Source organism: Magnolia sinica, chromosome 3 (assembly GCF_029962835.1).
Source record: "Magnolia sinica isolate HGM2019 chromosome 3, MsV1, whole genome shotgun sequence".
NCBI classification, from domain to species: Eukaryota; Viridiplantae; Streptophyta; class Magnoliopsida; order Magnoliales; family Magnoliaceae; genus Magnolia; species Magnolia sinica.
The window spans coordinates 44,972,724-44,990,082 of NC_080575.1; the positions used below are offsets into that span (position 1 = coordinate 44,972,724).

The 17,359-nt window shown below is 42.4% G+C and overlaps 1 protein-coding gene across 2 annotated transcripts; it reads left to right on the top strand.

Moving 5' to 3' along the window:
- The first annotated feature begins 12,818 nt into the window (after positions 1-12,818).
- LOC131239879 (zinc finger CCCH domain-containing protein 39-like) lies at positions 12,819-16,356 on the top strand. Of its 2 annotated transcripts, XM_058237778.1 has the most exons (3): positions 12,819-12,956; positions 13,181-13,988; positions 15,737-16,356. In XM_058237778.1, exons 2-3 carry the CDS (start codon positions 13,253-13,255, stop codon positions 15,985-15,987), a joined length of 987 nt encoding a protein of 328 aa, XP_058093761.1. In that variant the 5' UTR covers positions 12,819-12,956; positions 13,181-13,252; the 3' UTR covers positions 15,988-16,356. The 2 variants fall into 2 exon arrangements, with proteins under 2 accessions (XP_058093761.1, XP_058093762.1); XM_058237779.1 differs by having other exon boundaries at positions 12,850-13,988; positions 15,740-16,356.
- Positions 16,357-17,359: the final 1,003 nt, after the last annotated feature.

Consider the following 17,359-nt stretch of genomic DNA (forward strand, 5'->3'; position numbering starts at 1 on the left):
CCTGCGCATACCATGCACTCATCTGAGACAATCTCCGCCTATCAGGGAGTCTCATAACAACCTCCCTAATGACATATGCAACGGTCAACCACATCTCATAACAAACATGCAGATGATGCGTATGGGCATGTATCATGATGATATGCTATCACATACTCATAATCAGATCGATAATCGATCTCGATATCACATACTCACAATCGGTATCGGTAACTAGCATCGATAATCAGCTTCGACAATCGGAATCGGTCTCAACAATCGGAATCGATAATCAGAATCGGCCTCGACAATCGGCCTTGACAAACGGAGTCGGCCTCGTCAATTGGACTTGGCCTCGACAATTGAAATTGACAATCGAGATCGACAATCAGAATCGACAATCGAAATCGACCTCGACAATCAGCCTCGATAAATAGAAATCGGCTTCATCAATCGGACTCGGCCTCGACAATCGGAATCGGCCTAGACAAACGGAATCGGCCTCGTCAATCGGACTCGGCCTCGACAATCAGATCAACCTTAACAATCAGAATCGGCCTCGACAATCGGAATCGACAATCGAAATTGACCTCGACAATCGGCCTTGACAAACGGAATCGGCCTTGTCAATCGGACTCGGAATCGACAATCGAAATTGGCCTCAACAAACAAAAATTAGCCTCATCAATTGGAATCGACAATCGGAATCGGAATCGGCCTCAACAATCGGCCTCGACAATTGGAATTGGCCTCAATAATCGGAATCAAAATTGGCCTCGACAATCGAAATTAGTGAGAATGGGCCTATCAAGGCCTAAGGGAAGGTCATAATGTGAACATCCAACCATCATTGCCAATCAATGTGGACTTTTAACCAACATCACTCCCGAGCAGTGGCCCACATAAATATCATTACATTTATTATAGTGAAATCACACATTACATCGGTCCACACATTCATTGGATTGTGCCTCACTCAAGGGCCACATCTATACCACATCGGGTCTCGTCATACGGGCCACAAATACATCATAATGGGCCACCTCGCATGGGCCGAAAATATGTCACAATGGGTTACGACATATGGGCCGGGAATACATCTTAATGGGCTACAACCCATGGGCCTCAGTACATCACAATGGGCCTCACCCATGGGCCATCATATGCATCAAGTGGGCCACATTAATGGGCCGCACTAATGGACCATCATAGATGGGCTACAAATATATCAAGGTGGGCCCTATCACATGGGCTAGATATACATCATGATGGGCCTCTGCAAATACAACAAGTTGGGCCTCTTACAAGGGCCTCAAATATCACATTGGGACTTATCAAATGAGCCCCAAGTACATCACATCGGGCCTCACAAAATGGGCCCCAATTACATCAAATGGACCATATCAAATGAGCCATACCAACTACACCATTCATCCACCTTTAAGGATCAATTTAAAGTATTATCTAAAAAAAAAATGAATCATATCAACAGGTCATCCAGACCATACTACAAATAACGGTGGAGATAATGATTTTTCCACTGTCAAAACCTCAATGGGCCCACCATAGTGTTCATTTTCCATCCAGTCTGTTCATAAGGTCATGAGGACCTGAACTAGGAGGAAAAACAAATATCATATTGGTCCAAAACTTCTGTAACCAAAGGGGTTTCAATGGTAGACGTTGAATCCCACTATTTCTGCATTGTGGTCCACTTGATAATTATATGTCTTATTTTTTATCTTAAGCCCTAAAATTATCTCTCAAAATGGTTGACGGTGTAAATACAGCGCCGGCATCATGGTGGGTGGTCAGACGATGCAGTTGCATCATGGTGGGACCGCACATGGCACTGTCCAAACGGATGGTGCAGATGAAATACGTATATCAAGATGGGGTCCTTGATCTGGACAGCATAGATGAGGCACATACCTCATGGGGACCACAGAACTTGGTGACGTCAATTCACTAGCCATATGGTGGGCATGAGGCACACCATCCAATCTGTTAGCAGGTGGGTCCCACATGGGGCCCACCATGTACATATATGTACATGTATGTATACACACACACACACACACATCACACACACACACACATACACACACACACATATATATAATAATAAAGTATTATATTTGAAGGAGAGAGTCCAGCGTCTAGATTGACGGTGTGGATTTAAACCACATAGGGTACATGTGATGGACGACAGGGATGTCAGGCACGTACATTGGGTGGATCCCACAGATCTTGGTGACGTGGATGTAGCAGTGCTGCTAGTGTGAAGCACTCCAACCACTGCTTCTCAAGGTGGGTCCCACGTGGGCCCATCACAATATTATATAAAATATATATTATATTATATATACATCATATATAATTTATAATACAATATATATTCCAGCGTCCAGAGGGAAGGTTTGGATATCCATCTAACGGATGGTCTGGATTGCGTCCCTCCAGATAGGAGCCCAGATGGCACCGTCAAGATGGCCGATGCTGATACACGACACAAGCATAAAGGTGGGTCCACATGTGTGGCCCACCAACGGCTTTGAATCAAGTTGATCTTTGTGTTCTTCCTTCATCAAGGCCTGTCCGTATGGACAGGTAGCAGGGTGGGCCCCACAAGTGGACTGTGCTGTGGTCCATTGAATGGACAACATGGATATAATATGCAAACCATCGGGTGGGCCATCAACAGTGAAAAAGAGAGATAGAGAGAGAAGTGGTGAGATGGAAGGGCCCCGTCACTATGGGCCCCTCATAAGATTATAACACATACATCAAATTGGACCCCATCATAGGTGGGCCATTGAATTGAAATTCAATGGTAAATCACCCACCTTTGATCTCTTCCTCCTTCTATTAATGCGATCTAGAGCTCCAAGGGGTGCGATTCAACGGTCGAGATGGACTTTAGATGGTGGAGATGAGAGGTATGAGGTGGGCCACACAAAGTTCTCTCATGGAGCTTGGACGTGGGAGTTGCTTGGGAGAATGAGAGAGATGAGAGATGTGAGTGATGGGTGAGTGAGTGATGGGAGTACTTGTGTAAGAGAGAGAGTTGACTTTAAGGGGGGTGGTTGTATTTGAGGATGGGTGTGAGTGATGGGAGTGATGTGTACTTAATTGATGTGATTAATGGGATTGATGTGATGTTTATCCTCGAACTGAATGTGGGCCCACATCTCCTGGCCTAGGTATCGCCTCGGCGCACGAGACGCGGCATCGGAACCGTGGCGATGGCGCGGTCACTAAGGTACAAGTTTCGGGTTGAGTCAACTCTAGAATGCGGGATATGACTTAGGATCGTGCGCAAATGCTGATTACAAGTCGCGGGTCGCCGGAATTTGACCAGGAGGACTGCGGAATTCTACAGAACGGTACGATTTAGGACACGGGCCTTACAGAGGAGATGGGATGGAGTGATGGATGGGAGAGAGGGATGGGTGAAGTGATGGAAAGTTTGACTTTTGGGGTTGCTTTTATACCTGGGGATGGGATATAGTAATGGGTTGAGTGATGGGTGTACTTTGACAAGTGAGGTAATTGATGTGATGTTTTGGGTAGAGATTTTCTTAAGTTTACAAAGCACGGTATTTCTTCAAAATATGCGCGGGCCCACATCTCTTAGCCCGGGTATCGCATCGGCGCATGAGACGTGGTGACAGCGCGGTCTTAAAGGTACAAGTCTCAGGTCGAGCCGACTCTGGAATACAGGATACGACTTAGGGTCGCGTGCAATTGACATCTAAGCATCGCGAGTAGCCGGAATTCGACCGGGAGGACCGCGGAAGCCTATGAAACAATACGGGCTAGGATACGGGTCTCACATTTAGGCCGTACACAAAAGCCAAGGTCCTACACAAGAACCTAGGATTTAGGCCCTACACAAAGGCCAGGGTCCTACATAAGAACCTAGTCAAGTTTGGGTTTGTAAACTCTTACACTCAAACCTACACAAGGAAGGAATGTACATGAACTTTACAAATTACAACCTTACTTCTTGGATTGAGCCCCGTTGGTGTGCCTTCTTGGGTAACTTGATCGTCACTCCCCCGTGCTTCAATCAGCTTCCCGTTACTCCCCTTATCATTTTGTCATTGCTTCACCAAGGCTTAACTCCACGATTAAACACCTTGCATGTAGTGTTCCTATCCGGTGACCAAGGTGATGGGAGGTTTGGTTAAATCTCCTATAATTAATGAGAAATTAAGATGCCTAGGGGATTCACCTGGATGGACACTCTAGAGTTTGATAGACACTTTGGATTTACCAATAAACATGGTGTCTATACTCTAAAGGAGGCTTAAGATCATGATCTTCTTAAAGAGGAGCTTGGAATGCTTATTAGAATGAAGATTCACTAAGAAGAGAGCACGAATATCATTTAGATAGAGTTTAGGATGTTTGGTAGAACTTGGGATGCACTAGGGTCTCTAAAATGCCAAAATCCATCATCTCTGCAAAGATCTAGATGTTAGTTTTATAGAAAAAAATGCTCCAACGGATCTTTAATGGATAGTTTTCGGTTCCACTGAGTGATTCTTTAATCACACCGAAATATATTTGGTCGCACCGAATTAATTATGGTTCAGTCGAACCGAATTCTGACCGAAAGTTGTCGGACAATTTTGGTCACTTTCGGTCGAACTAAGCTTATCCTTCAGTCAGATCGAACTTGACCTTCGGCTAGACCGAGTCCAGCCGAAGGTGGGACCGAATTAATTTTATTTTTTTGTTGTACTATTTTGGTAAGATCGGTTGGACCGAAGCCACCCTTCGGTCGCACCAAGTCTAGTTGAAGGCTTGTTTGGCTGGAGTGAATTAGCATGTTTTTAAGTCTAAGTTCACCGTCTCATTTTAGCTAGTTTCGGTGGGACCAAAGGTTGCTGAATTTTTTGTAATTGTTTCAGCAACTTGAAACCTCTTAAACCAATATAAGAGTATAAGTTTTAGGCTCTTAAGGTTTCTGAGATGATCAATAAAGGTATTACTAATTGGGTCCCTAAGATCATTTAAAGGTAGGTTGTTTTTGGTCTATGATTAGGGTCAAAGGCACTACTTTTACCTGTTCAATGCTCTTTGATGTTTCAACGTCGCTTGTATCTTCGGTCTTCACTTTCCAATGGCTCATCCGACATGTGACACAAGGACTCACGTTATTAACAAATATGGTGCATAAATTAGTGCACTTATAACATCGGCTCCTCATGTGGCCTACACATACAAATCTAATAACTAGATGTAAGGCATGAGTAAGATACATATACCAAGGTGGGGTCCACCGGGAATGACCTGAATGGACAACCCACATGCGCAATTTGTGTGCAACTAGGCTATCAATCTATTGGGCACATGGCCCATTGATGATATTCCAAAACGATTAGATTATTATTGGCATTAATAGGATGATCTGCACCGTTTAAACATTGCCAATGTAATCGACAATTATAAATTGGTAGGATGTGATCCTGTACTTATGGCCCATCTAAGTCTTGGGATTTCGTCATTTCAGGCAAAGTACATACCTTAATGGTTAATACAACTATAGTGCTAACATTAGATACACAAACTAATTAAGGATTTTAATTTAATTACAAACACTTGCAAATGCATATTCATTAAACTTAGGATTATATAGATTTTAAATCCAGGGTACCAAACATAGCCAAGGGATTCTAGAAACCTTGAATCCCAAGTCCAAGAGGGCCCCAAATCCAAGGGATCCGGAGTCAAGGGATCCCAAAACTAAGGATTTCCATGTCGAAGGGATCCCAAGTCCAAAAAATCCCAGGTTAAAAGGGGTTTCTACCCCCACAGTTTCTCGTGGTGCAGCCTACCTAAAATGATAGGTCCAAACGGATGAACGGAATGGATGGTACATAAACATCGTGGGGTCCCACGAGTGGCCCCAAGTGCTAACAAAATGGGCAGCACTCCCTGCCCATTTTTCCTTCCTGTGCAGTCGGCCCGAGATTTGGATGCATTTGATTTTTGGGCCTATCGCCTAACATTATCTGAAAAAAAAAAAATGGAAGAACAGAGTGGCTAAGTCACATACATCATGGGGACCACGAGTGGGACCCAATCCACGCCCCTGGCTGGGAGTCTGGCTGCCTGGACGCTGGCAGCAGCGCTGTTGCTCTTGCTGGCTATTGTTTTTTTTTTTTTTTAATATTCTTTTGTGATGCCCTATCAAGGTGGGCCCCATGAGTACGATCTACTCTGCTCACCGACTTGGCCATCTCGAGCGGGGTCTAATAGCTCATATTTGGACTGGTTTGGACAAACAAGAACTCCACAGGGGCCTGGAAGGTTTCAACAGTCGTGCATTATTTCCCTCATTGCAGTCCATTCAAGACTCCGATCTGCCTCATATTTCAGCCCATGGCATAAAATGGTCTTGAGAAACAAGTGAACGGCGAGAATTAAACATATACATCAAGGTGGGGTCCACGGATGGGACGCCTCCTCCCCACCTTTGCATGGCCGACGTGAGGGGTGCTCCCAGCACCACCGTCGCCTTCGGTGTGGTTTATTCAATGGTTGACTAAAATTTGAGCACTATATTTAACTTGACCTGGAAAGTAGATGGATGGTGAAGATCTAAGAAATAAAGCATGGTGGGTCCCACGAGTGGAAACCCACCTCAACCTTCCCATGCAAGGGCAGCTCTAACGTAGGGAATATCCAGTCTCTTGCACCTTACGGTGTGGCCCCCTAGAGATTTGGATCAGTGTCATTTTTGGGTCCAAAAGTAAAAATGATATGAGGAAGAGGATGGACGGCATAGATGGAAAAAATAAATTAATGTGGGTCCCACTCGCTCCTCCGAGTGGCACTTGCGGCTAGGCAGCGGGTTCAGAGACACTGTTTGCATGTCGCAGCCACGACTGCTGTCTCTTTCTTTCTCTTGGTTCGTTTTATGGGTGGTGGAGTCCACCTAGAAAAATCCACTCCATTCATTAGATTGGCCAGGTCATTGTGGGCCAATGGGCTTTGGATTAAACCAATTTCGGTGATTTCCCACCATCCAAAACTATTATCCATATCAACATGTTAAATGGCAAATAAACATCACAGTGGGCCACACAAGGTGGTCCACGTTGTGATAGCGTGCAGGGCACACTCTCCAATAGCGTGACCCACTTGTGGACCCCACAACATCACAATTTAAAAGAAGAGAAAAGAAAGGAAAGGAAAGAAAAGCAAGGGAAGAAGATCTGGCCATCGGGGTGGCCCCCGCCACTTTGTGGTCCACCATACACACCATACATGATCAAGGTGGGTCCCGCCCTTGTGTGCCCACCAAGATGGAAAAATCACAAGGAAATGGAGGGTTTTGATCCTCCTATGCATTCACAACGAAGGATGAACGGTTGTATTAGATTGGATCAGCGATTCGATGGCTCACCAAGCTCTACTCCACCCATAATCTCTCTTTTCTCTCATCTCTTCCTCTTAACCTCTTGATCTCTTCTAATTCTCTCTCAAGCTCTCTCTTTTATCTTAAGCCATATTTCTAATTTTTTTCTCTCTTAATCTTTTCCTAATTCTCTCTAATCTTTTTCTTTTTCTTTTTCTTTTTTTTTTTAAATTTCTTTCTACTCTCTTTCTAGCAAATGGTATAAATGAGAGAGAGTTAAGAGATTTTGTGGTAGAAATTTTAGGATAGGGAGAAAATAAAAAGAAGATGGAGGGGTAGAATTAATGGGGAGAGAAAGAAGGAAAGAGGGATGGCTAGGCATGGGCAAGACATGGGTTGCATGATGGGAGGCATGGGTTGCTTTGACTAATAGGAAGAGAGAAGCGAAGGGTTGATTGATCGATAGATAGATTGATTGATTTGACAATATTGAGATTTGTGCAAGTGGAGGCCCGTATGCGTTGCGTGGCCCACCTCGGAATGTGTCTAAAACTGCAACTTATTATCTAGGGATCACAATGGGGCAAATCGTGTGGCATTGGAATCATAGCACCGACGCGGTCACTATAGTACAAGTCTTGGAGTGTTGTGGCACTGAAATAAGGTCGCAATAAAAAATCATTGATCTAGTCCGCTAGGAACATACCGGTATCAAAGTTGAAGCATACGGAAGGTTTCACAAGGTTACAAGTCTTACAGACTGTTCTATGAAACTTGTAAAAGGTATTGCATAACTAAGGAAACCAAGTCGAGATAATCATATTAATCCCACCTTCCTTCAAGACTCAACATCCAAGGATATGAGCAAGTTACAAGGGGTGTTATGGGCCACACGAGCATAAGCATCATTACTTTATCTTCTTAATCCCTTCATGAGGTTAGGCATGGAGGTCTTAGCTCTAGATTCAATTGGATTTGGAATTTTCAAATTTGGGCCTAATGGCTAATGGCCCTGTCAGCTTAGCACACATGCATATGCATTTTCTATTTGTGAAGGACATGATTTGTGACTTGTCAGAACTCCGAATCCCATCACATCAGAAATTTGAGTAAATTCTAGTCTTATATCTATTACTGTATAAATAAGTATCCATTCTTTCAACTCGATGCAACCATCAAACGATCAAACACAATTGGATGCCTTGCAAATGTCCTAGAAAGAGAGAGAGAGAGAGAGAGAGAGAGCCCGCCCTTGAGCATTCACAAATGTCAATGCCAAGTTTTGGTAGGCCGCTAATCCACTTCTGACCATTAGTTGTGTAATTTGATATTAGGCCCTCGGCCAAAAAGCCAGGCTGGTATATGGTTTATATAAGCCACACCAAAGGAAATAATTAAGAGAAATGTCCAATGTTTATTTTTTATACAACCTAACATAAAGATTATAAGAAATCCACTTCAACCATTAGATTCCACAAAAAACATTTAGGCCTAAGCCCAAGAATAAGGAAAATCCATGATTCAGGTGGGTTACAAAGAGTGGAACTATTTGGAGGGTGGGCAAGGCTATGTAAACTGTTTCTAATAGTATATATGGTCCACTTAAATTATGGATGGGGTTCGTTTTTAATACCTATGCCTAAAATTAAGTCATGCAACTAGTAATCAAATTGAATTTTCAGATACATAAGTTATGGCTAACTTATCTTCTATTTTTCAGAGAATAATTTCTCTTCGTGAGAAGGGGCTCCTGGTAATGCAAAAATCTCTTGATAAAGGTTAATTTCAACTTTTCATCCCCATCCCCGTAATGAGAGGAACTCTTTGGTAAATATAGAGAGTGATATAATGTCATCGGAGTATGGCATGCTTACAGGAATTTTAGGGACCCCACCTTTGGTTTTTTACCAATCCATGGTAATGTGTATATGAGATTCACTCCTACCAGAGGTGTCCAATTCCAAGTCATGCAAAGGGGTTTAGCCTTGGGCTTGACCCTCAAGGCCACTTGTGATTTATATGTCCGCAATTAAAAAAACAAAACAAAGTCTGGACGGTAAGAGTTATCCTATACTATTTCCAACTACTAGTCCACTAAGATAACGAATGAAGTTGATTTTTAGGTCCGTAGCTCACCCAATTGTCAAGGTGAATTTTACGTAAATATTTTGGTGGTCACACTTGCCACCTTTCCTCACACGGCCCAACCCAACTTGAAATGTAACTGATTGTAGATTCCATACAGTAAGTGGGCTTTTTATTTTATTTTATTTTATTTTATTTTATTTTTTATGTTTACATAATTAAGCATGTTTACCAAATATGCACCCATGTGCAACGGCAAATGGTTAAGAAAATTATATGCCAGCTGTGCTAATTCCACATGCATGTACAAGTCAGCTAATGCCCGCGCGCCGGAAAGGCAGATGAGTGAAATATCCAAGCCACCGGACAAGTACCACTGCCTAGACGAAATGGGATTGCGTACCGAATTACTCGGCACGCTCTTATAGTACCGAGTAAACTCAGTTAGGCCTACCTTGAATCTATGTAGTCTATTCACACTGTCCATCGGTTTTTCCATCTAATTTAGGGGGTTGAGCTCAAAATTGAAGCATATCCAAAGATCAAGTGGATCATACAATGGGAAACAGTGGGGATAATGATTTTTACTGTTAAAACCTTGCTAGGCTCCACAATGATGTTTATTTGTCATCCAACCTCTTGATAAGATCATATAGACATGGATGAAGGTGTGTATATATATATATATATATATATATATATATATATATATATATATATATATATAGGGAAAAGGTACTATGCGACCGAGCAATGGGAACATCCCATGAGGTCGAGCTGTGTGGGCCCCACCGTGATGTGTGTCGAACATCTACCCCATCAGTCAGATGCACCATTCCATCGTGGGCCTAGGTCTTAAAAATCAAGTCAATTCGTGACTTGTGTGGGCCACACCACATACAGAAGTTGAGAGGGACCGTGCACCATTAAAACATTCATAATCATTTTTTGGGCCCACCGAGATGTGGTTTGCAAATCCAGCCCATCCATTATGTGTGGCCCACTTGGATGAGGGTTCAGACCAAGTTTCAGCAGCATTCAAAACTGAGGTGGGCCTCACCAAGTGCTTTTATATGTTTTTGGCATGTCTTCACATGATTTTAGATGGTATGGCCCAACTAAGTTCCGTATACGGCTGATTTTTGGGACATACCATAATTTAAAGGGGACCCATCAAATGCACGGTGTTGATGGTCAACACGCATCACGGTGGGGCCCACGCAGCTCGACTTCATGGGACGTTATCATGAGCTCGAGCACGTAGTACCTTCCCACACACACACACACACACATATATATATATATATAAAAGATTGATCCAAAACTTTTGGTGCTCCCAAGAAATTTTCAATGGTAGACGTTCAATTCAACTATTTTGTGTAGTGTGGTCCATTTGAACATTGTATATGCTTCTTTTTTTAGTGTCAAGCCCTAAAATTATCTGATAAAATGATGGATGGAGTGGATAAAATATATAAATTATGATGGACCTCAAAGAGTTTTCTCCATGCGCTTCGCATAGTAAGCTACTATGCAATCCGCTTCCTGCGTGGACTCGGTGGAAACAGATTGCTTGGTCGGTTACCACCCTCAGCGTATTGAGTAAACTCTGTCGGGTCTGCCATGATTTATGTATTTTATCAGCTCCACCTATCCATTTTACCAAATAATTTTAGGCTTGTGCCAAAAAATGAAGCATATCTAATCTTTAAATGGACCACACCACTGAAACAATTGAATTGAATGTTTACTGTTGAAATTTTTTTGGGGGGAAGGTTTGCATGGAGTTTATATTTTAGTTTTCCCTTAATCCATTTTTATATGATTTTATGAAGAGGTTGGATGACAAATAAATATCACTCTGGGGCTTAGGAAGGTTTCAACGGTAGAAATCATTAGCCCACTATTTCCAGTGGTATGATCCACTTGATTCGTATATATGCTTCAATTATGGGCTCAGCCCCCTAAATTAGATGGAAAATGGATGGATGGCATGGATAGATCACATACATTCAAGGTGGGCCTAATTGAGTTTACTCAGTAAGATAAGAGCGTACTGAGTGACTCAGTAGGCAATCCGATTTCAGACTCCGTGTGCCAAGAATCATGATGGTCCACACATTAGGTGGGCCACAAAACATATGTATAGTAGTTAAAAAGAAAATCCCCTAAATTTTCTAACCCGTCCAATTCCGGGTGACATCATGGCACGCCTACCGGCCAGGCCCACCTTTATCTTTTGGAAATTTCATATATGCGATGAGATCCACATCATGGATGGATGGCCTGGACAGTGCACCTCTTTGCCACGCTGGCATATTCGGTGGTGTATGCACGGGCACGGTTTGGGTGGATCCCTGTGGGGGCCACTGTGATGTATCTGCCTTACATCTACACTGTCCATCCATTTTGATAGCTGATTTTAAAAGCATGGTTCAAAAATGCAGCAGATCCAAATCTTAGGTGGACCATACCAGAGAAAACAGTCGTGATTGAATCCACACCATTAAAAACTTCATGTGTCTAACGGAATGTTTATTTGCCATCCAAAATATTGATAAGGTCACAAAGACCTGGATGGAGAGACCACACAAATATAATCTAAATCCAAAACATTTTTGGCTCACAAGAAGTTTTTAATGGTCAGTTACCGCTGTTTTCTGTATTATGGTTCACTTTAAATTTGAATCTGCTTCATCTTTCGGGTAACCAAAAATGAGTTTTCAAAATGAATGGACGGTGTGGATATAAGGCATATGCATCACGGTGGGCTCCACGGTCATGGATCCCACCCACCTCGGTGGATCCGGCACCCGCCGAAGCCGCGCAACGTTTTATTTTTGCTGACTTGTAAACGCGTATGGGACGCAGATCGGCTGTAGCGGGGTTAAGGGGACTTTGTATACCTAACCTCCGTGGGATCAACCATGATATACTTGTTATATCCGTTCCGTTCATCATTTTTATCCGCTTGTTTTAAGATATAAGCCGAACACAAGGAAGATCCAAAGCTTAGTGGACCACGCCACGGGAAACAGTAAAGGTCCCCACCATTAAAACCTTCCTAAGAGCAGTGAAAGTTTTGGATCAAGCTTATATTTTTGTTTTGCATTTATCCAGGTGGGACCCACATCATGAACGGGTTGGATGACATATAAACATATCGATGAGCTTTAGGAAGCTTTTAACGGTGGGTGTCTTTATCCCCACTGTTTTCTGTGAAGTGGTCCGTTTGAGACTTATATCTGCCCCATTTTTTAAATCATTGGCTAAGATGAGCTGGAGAAACGGATGGACGGAATGGATATTAGGCATACATCACGGTGGGCCCCACGAAGTTTCCCGCAGCCGGGTTCGCATCTACGGGTGGGCTTTAGGAAATCTCCATATATAGCAACCGATCGCTGTCTTTCAGAGAATTACAGAAAAACATCGAGATTAGGGTTTTGGGCTTGACTGGATTAGGGTTAGGGTTTTGGAGGTTCTTCTCTCAGCAGAATCCGAATTCTCTTCTTTCCAGGTTCGTCTCCAAAGTTCTGAATTCTTTCCGGTCTTTCTTGCATGCGCTTTTGTCGTAATTAGGGTTTTTTTTGTTCGAATTCTTTCCGATCTTTCTTGTGTACGCTTAGGTCATAATTAGGGTTTTTTATGGTTCAAATCCTCATCTGACTTTTCTGATTTTCTATTCAATTAGGGTTTTTTTTTTTTTTTTTCTCACTTCCGATCTCAATCTGCTGTTTTCAGATTTTCATCGAAGTAGGGTTTTTCTTACGTTGGAATCTCAATCCGAATTAGAAACCCTTAAACCCTAACAGTATGAGTGCTCCTGCTCCTCCACCTCCATTCTTTACACACCCTTTTCCCGGTAATGCTGTCGGATTTGGATCTCAAATCCCTTTTGATCCCGAAGCATCTGGGCCCGCTTTCCGCCCTGAATTCCCTCCCTTCAAGAAACCAAGAAATTCCGAAGACGCTCCCTTGTTTCCCATCCAAAACTCGCCTTTCAATCCCAGAATGCTTCCTCCACTCCCTCCTCCGATAAACAAAGGGGTAAACAAGATGTTCTTCAAGACCAGGTTGTGTGCAAAATTCAAGCTTGGGACCTGCCCTTATGGGAGTAACTGCAACTTTGCTCACGGGATCGAAGAGGTCCGGAAGCCGCCTGCCAACTGGCAGGAGATTGTGGCGGCCCATGAGGACGATCGGGCGGCTGGGAATTGGGGCGAACAGCAGAGAATCAATAGGTTGGGTATTTGCAGGAAGTTCTATAATGGGGAAGGTTGCCCGTATGGTGATAGATGTAATTTTCTGCATGAGCAACCAGAGCGGGTTAGGGAGGGTGTGGTGGCTAGCGTTGCGACTGTAGTGGTGGCAGGAACTAGGGGAACTGCATCTGAGCGAACAGAGAGCAATGGGTTTGTGAATTCTGGAGGCGACAGTAACTGCTCGAATCAGAAGGGTGTGCTTTGGAAGACAAGGATCTGTAACAAGTGGGAGATGAATGGTCAGTGCCCTTTCGGTGACAAATGCCATTTCGCTCATGGAGCAGCAGGTTTCATTGCATTCTTTCTTTTCTTAGATTTGTGTGCTTTCTTGTTATTCATTGAGCTTTTGTGTGCTTGTTGTACTCCTGTTTATGTTTAGTAGCCCTGCTAAAGGGACTCATTCAAATTCCCTGACTAAATGGTATGCTGCAGATCCTATGGTGGACCCCCCGTGATCCACATGATCGATGGGAAGGTCCGAAAATCTCTGTTCAGTGTCCTGACTTAGTAATACCACTCAAGTAGGATACATGTTTCTCACAACATCACCTAAATAACCAACCCCCTGTACATTTTCCATTCTGAATTCCATGATCTGGATTATGGGTCATTTGTAATCCGGATCACTGCATTTACCAATCCCAAATTATGGTTCTGTACTCCTAATGTAAATTAACTTGTCATGTCATGAACCAAGGGATTCATAATTCGAAATATGCAACAGCATGTATACACACACATTTATATATGCACGCTCCCATGCACACTCACGATAATACCCCGCCATGCCATAGCATAAGATTATATAGAGCAGTTGAGAAACTCATTCAACTCAAATTGTCGAAGATCTGTGTTGATTTTAGCTTTTGACTTGAGTTTTAATACTGAAAGCCTTCTAGTTAGTACTATTTAGCAATGGAGATTTTTTGGTAGAAGCTTTTTAAACATGGAAACTGTGACTGAGTTTTGAATCAGCTTGGACTATAGCCTTTCATTGAGTCTGAGTTGTGTTTGAGTGCACCTCCTATCCATGTAGTGGTGTCTTGATGTGAAGACATTAATGCAATTGAGAAATTGTTTCCAGGTCTATTATGTGATTTATTTTTTAATTTTCATAAGGTACTGAACCTAATTGATGTTTTTTTTTTGTGAGAAATTTCATTCACATTCATTTGTCATTCTTTTTGGAATCAAACTATGAAATTGATCATTCTTTTTAAGAGATGCCAAAACCACAGAGATGGGCATATCTCTAGGGAGATGATTCCTTAGCAGATGCATGGCTTGTGGAGGATGATGCATCTAGTGCATCGCCTGTGCTTGGAACTACATATTATTTGATTGCCTCCTTGTATTATGGAATCAAATAATTAACAATACAAGGATAGAAGACTTCTCGATGAAGTTATGTTGCCAGTTGAAGGAAAATTTTGATGATGTTTCCTAGCATTTCATAATGAGGAAGTAGCACACGCATTTGCAGTTACGCATTTTTATTTTTTTTTTAAGTCCAATTTGGAAAGTAGTGTAAGTGCAACTTGAGCCCAGACTCACAGATGAAAGCCAATTAAAGAAAACCACAATTTGGTTATTTTCATGCTCAAAGGACTAGGAGTTTCAGTTGGGTACGATATTGCACTGAAGCACACCCTTCACATTCAGAACAGAACTATTTATCTCATGGTTGCTCATTTATTAAAAAGAATACCTCATGCATACTCTCTCTGGTGAGAAAACACAAAGTGTCTGATAACAGAGAAACAAACATACTATATTGCTTTCTTCTTCTTCTTCTTCTTCTTCTTCTTTCTTCTAAATCAGTGCTATGATTTATTAGATTAAAAGAAAAGGATTGCAATCAAAACCCAATATGTTTCGTTCCACTATTACTTTTTCTTTGGAAATAAGTTGTCTTCGATGGATCTGATTTTGATTTTATTTTGTAATATCTGATGCTAAATTGCTTTGGATGTAAAATGCAAGGGTTTCTTTAGTATTGCTGATTTATTTATGTTGTTGCTTGTCAATTTGGCAGCAGAACTTCAGAAGTTTGGAGTCCATATGGAGGAGGAAAGTGGGAATGCAGGCATGGCTCCCTCAAAGCCTCTTCTTAGTCCTGCTGACATGATGTTGCCTAGCAAGGCAGAAGCGAACTGTAAGATGCAAGCTGAGGGTAGGAAGCGTCTCTCCAAATGGAAAGGACATGACAAGATCAGTGGCATATATGGTGATTGGATCGACGATATTCAACTTCTAAACAGGCCACCGAGCAAAGTTGCTAGCTGAAGTTGGCTGGTTCTGTTGGTAATGTGAAGAGTTAAAAGAAGTTTTAAATCACCATTCTTTGTTAGATCAGGAAAACCTTGGTGGTGTCGGTTCCCCATCTGATATGGTTTTGGCCTCTCAAGTGATTTCAGCCTGCAACGGCTTGCAGAGGCTAGGAGATTCTTTTTTTTCTTCTTCTTCTCTCTTTTTCTTTTTCGTTTTCTTTTTCTTTTTCAATTTTGAAGGTGGGGGGTTGCCAAGTTCTTTTTTCTTCAATTTAGATCCATAGGGGTTTTATGGGTGGGTTCTCCCCTACCTAGTCTCCATGTTTTTGGCTTCTCAGTGATTGTATTCCTCCTTCGAAAGCAAGAGATGGCAATTTTCCTTTTTATTTTTCAAGTTTGGGTCATTGATGTTGATCTAATTGGGGTCTTATTCAATTTTAGGTTGGGAATTTTGTTATATTTCTTTGTAATGGACAATTGAATCTTATTCAAAGAGAAAAGAAAGACAACAAGAGGGGGGAGTGGATACATAATGACATCTCCTTGCATAAAGGATTGGAGGGATCATACCGTATTTGAATACATAATGACAACTCCTTCCATAAAGGATTGGAAGGATGGTACAGGTAGATTAGGAGGCCTTGTGGGACGTCCATCTGATGGTGAAAACATTTTGCCAGCATTTCCTTTTATCAACCCAGCGGTTTGATCCTATTCATGGGTAATTCTTGTAAGTATCATTTGCTTCTCTTCCATGAAAGTTTCATTATATCAAATGTGGAGTGTGTCAGTTACCTTTCCTTTGGTTCTCTGTTTATAGTTCATTGAAGGATTGCACAGGACGTGCATGTGTGGCATACATGGAAGATCCAGGCCCATGGTATGCCTTGACCCAAAATCGATGCCGACTGCTGATAGTGGGGATGTGCACAATATTTGTGAATCATTGGTTGATCAAATTTTAACTGTCCAACTTTATTGTGCGGATGTGATCAACCTGATGAGTGAGCCGCCTATTTTGAGCATTTGTCCCACATGATCAGTGTCCCCGATTTCACACACGGATTGTTTTCATGAGACGAATGATCCGCACATGTACCCATCGGCTGTCTTGATAACCAACGCATGGTTTCGAGTCCTTGCCTCAGTGGTAGGCTCTGAGGTGTTTCAACACGAGGTCTTGGGTTCAAGACCCATACGTGGTGAAATCCCACTAGTGCGTGGGCGTGTGTCGAGGACACCCAACCATCAGCTTGAGTGTAGGATCCATCATGGTTTATATATGCCATCCAATCCTTCATTTGATGCGAGTCATCAACAAGCTGATGTGCATCAACATAGGTGGGCCAATCCACATAAATTATAAAGGTTTTAGGCATAATTTTACA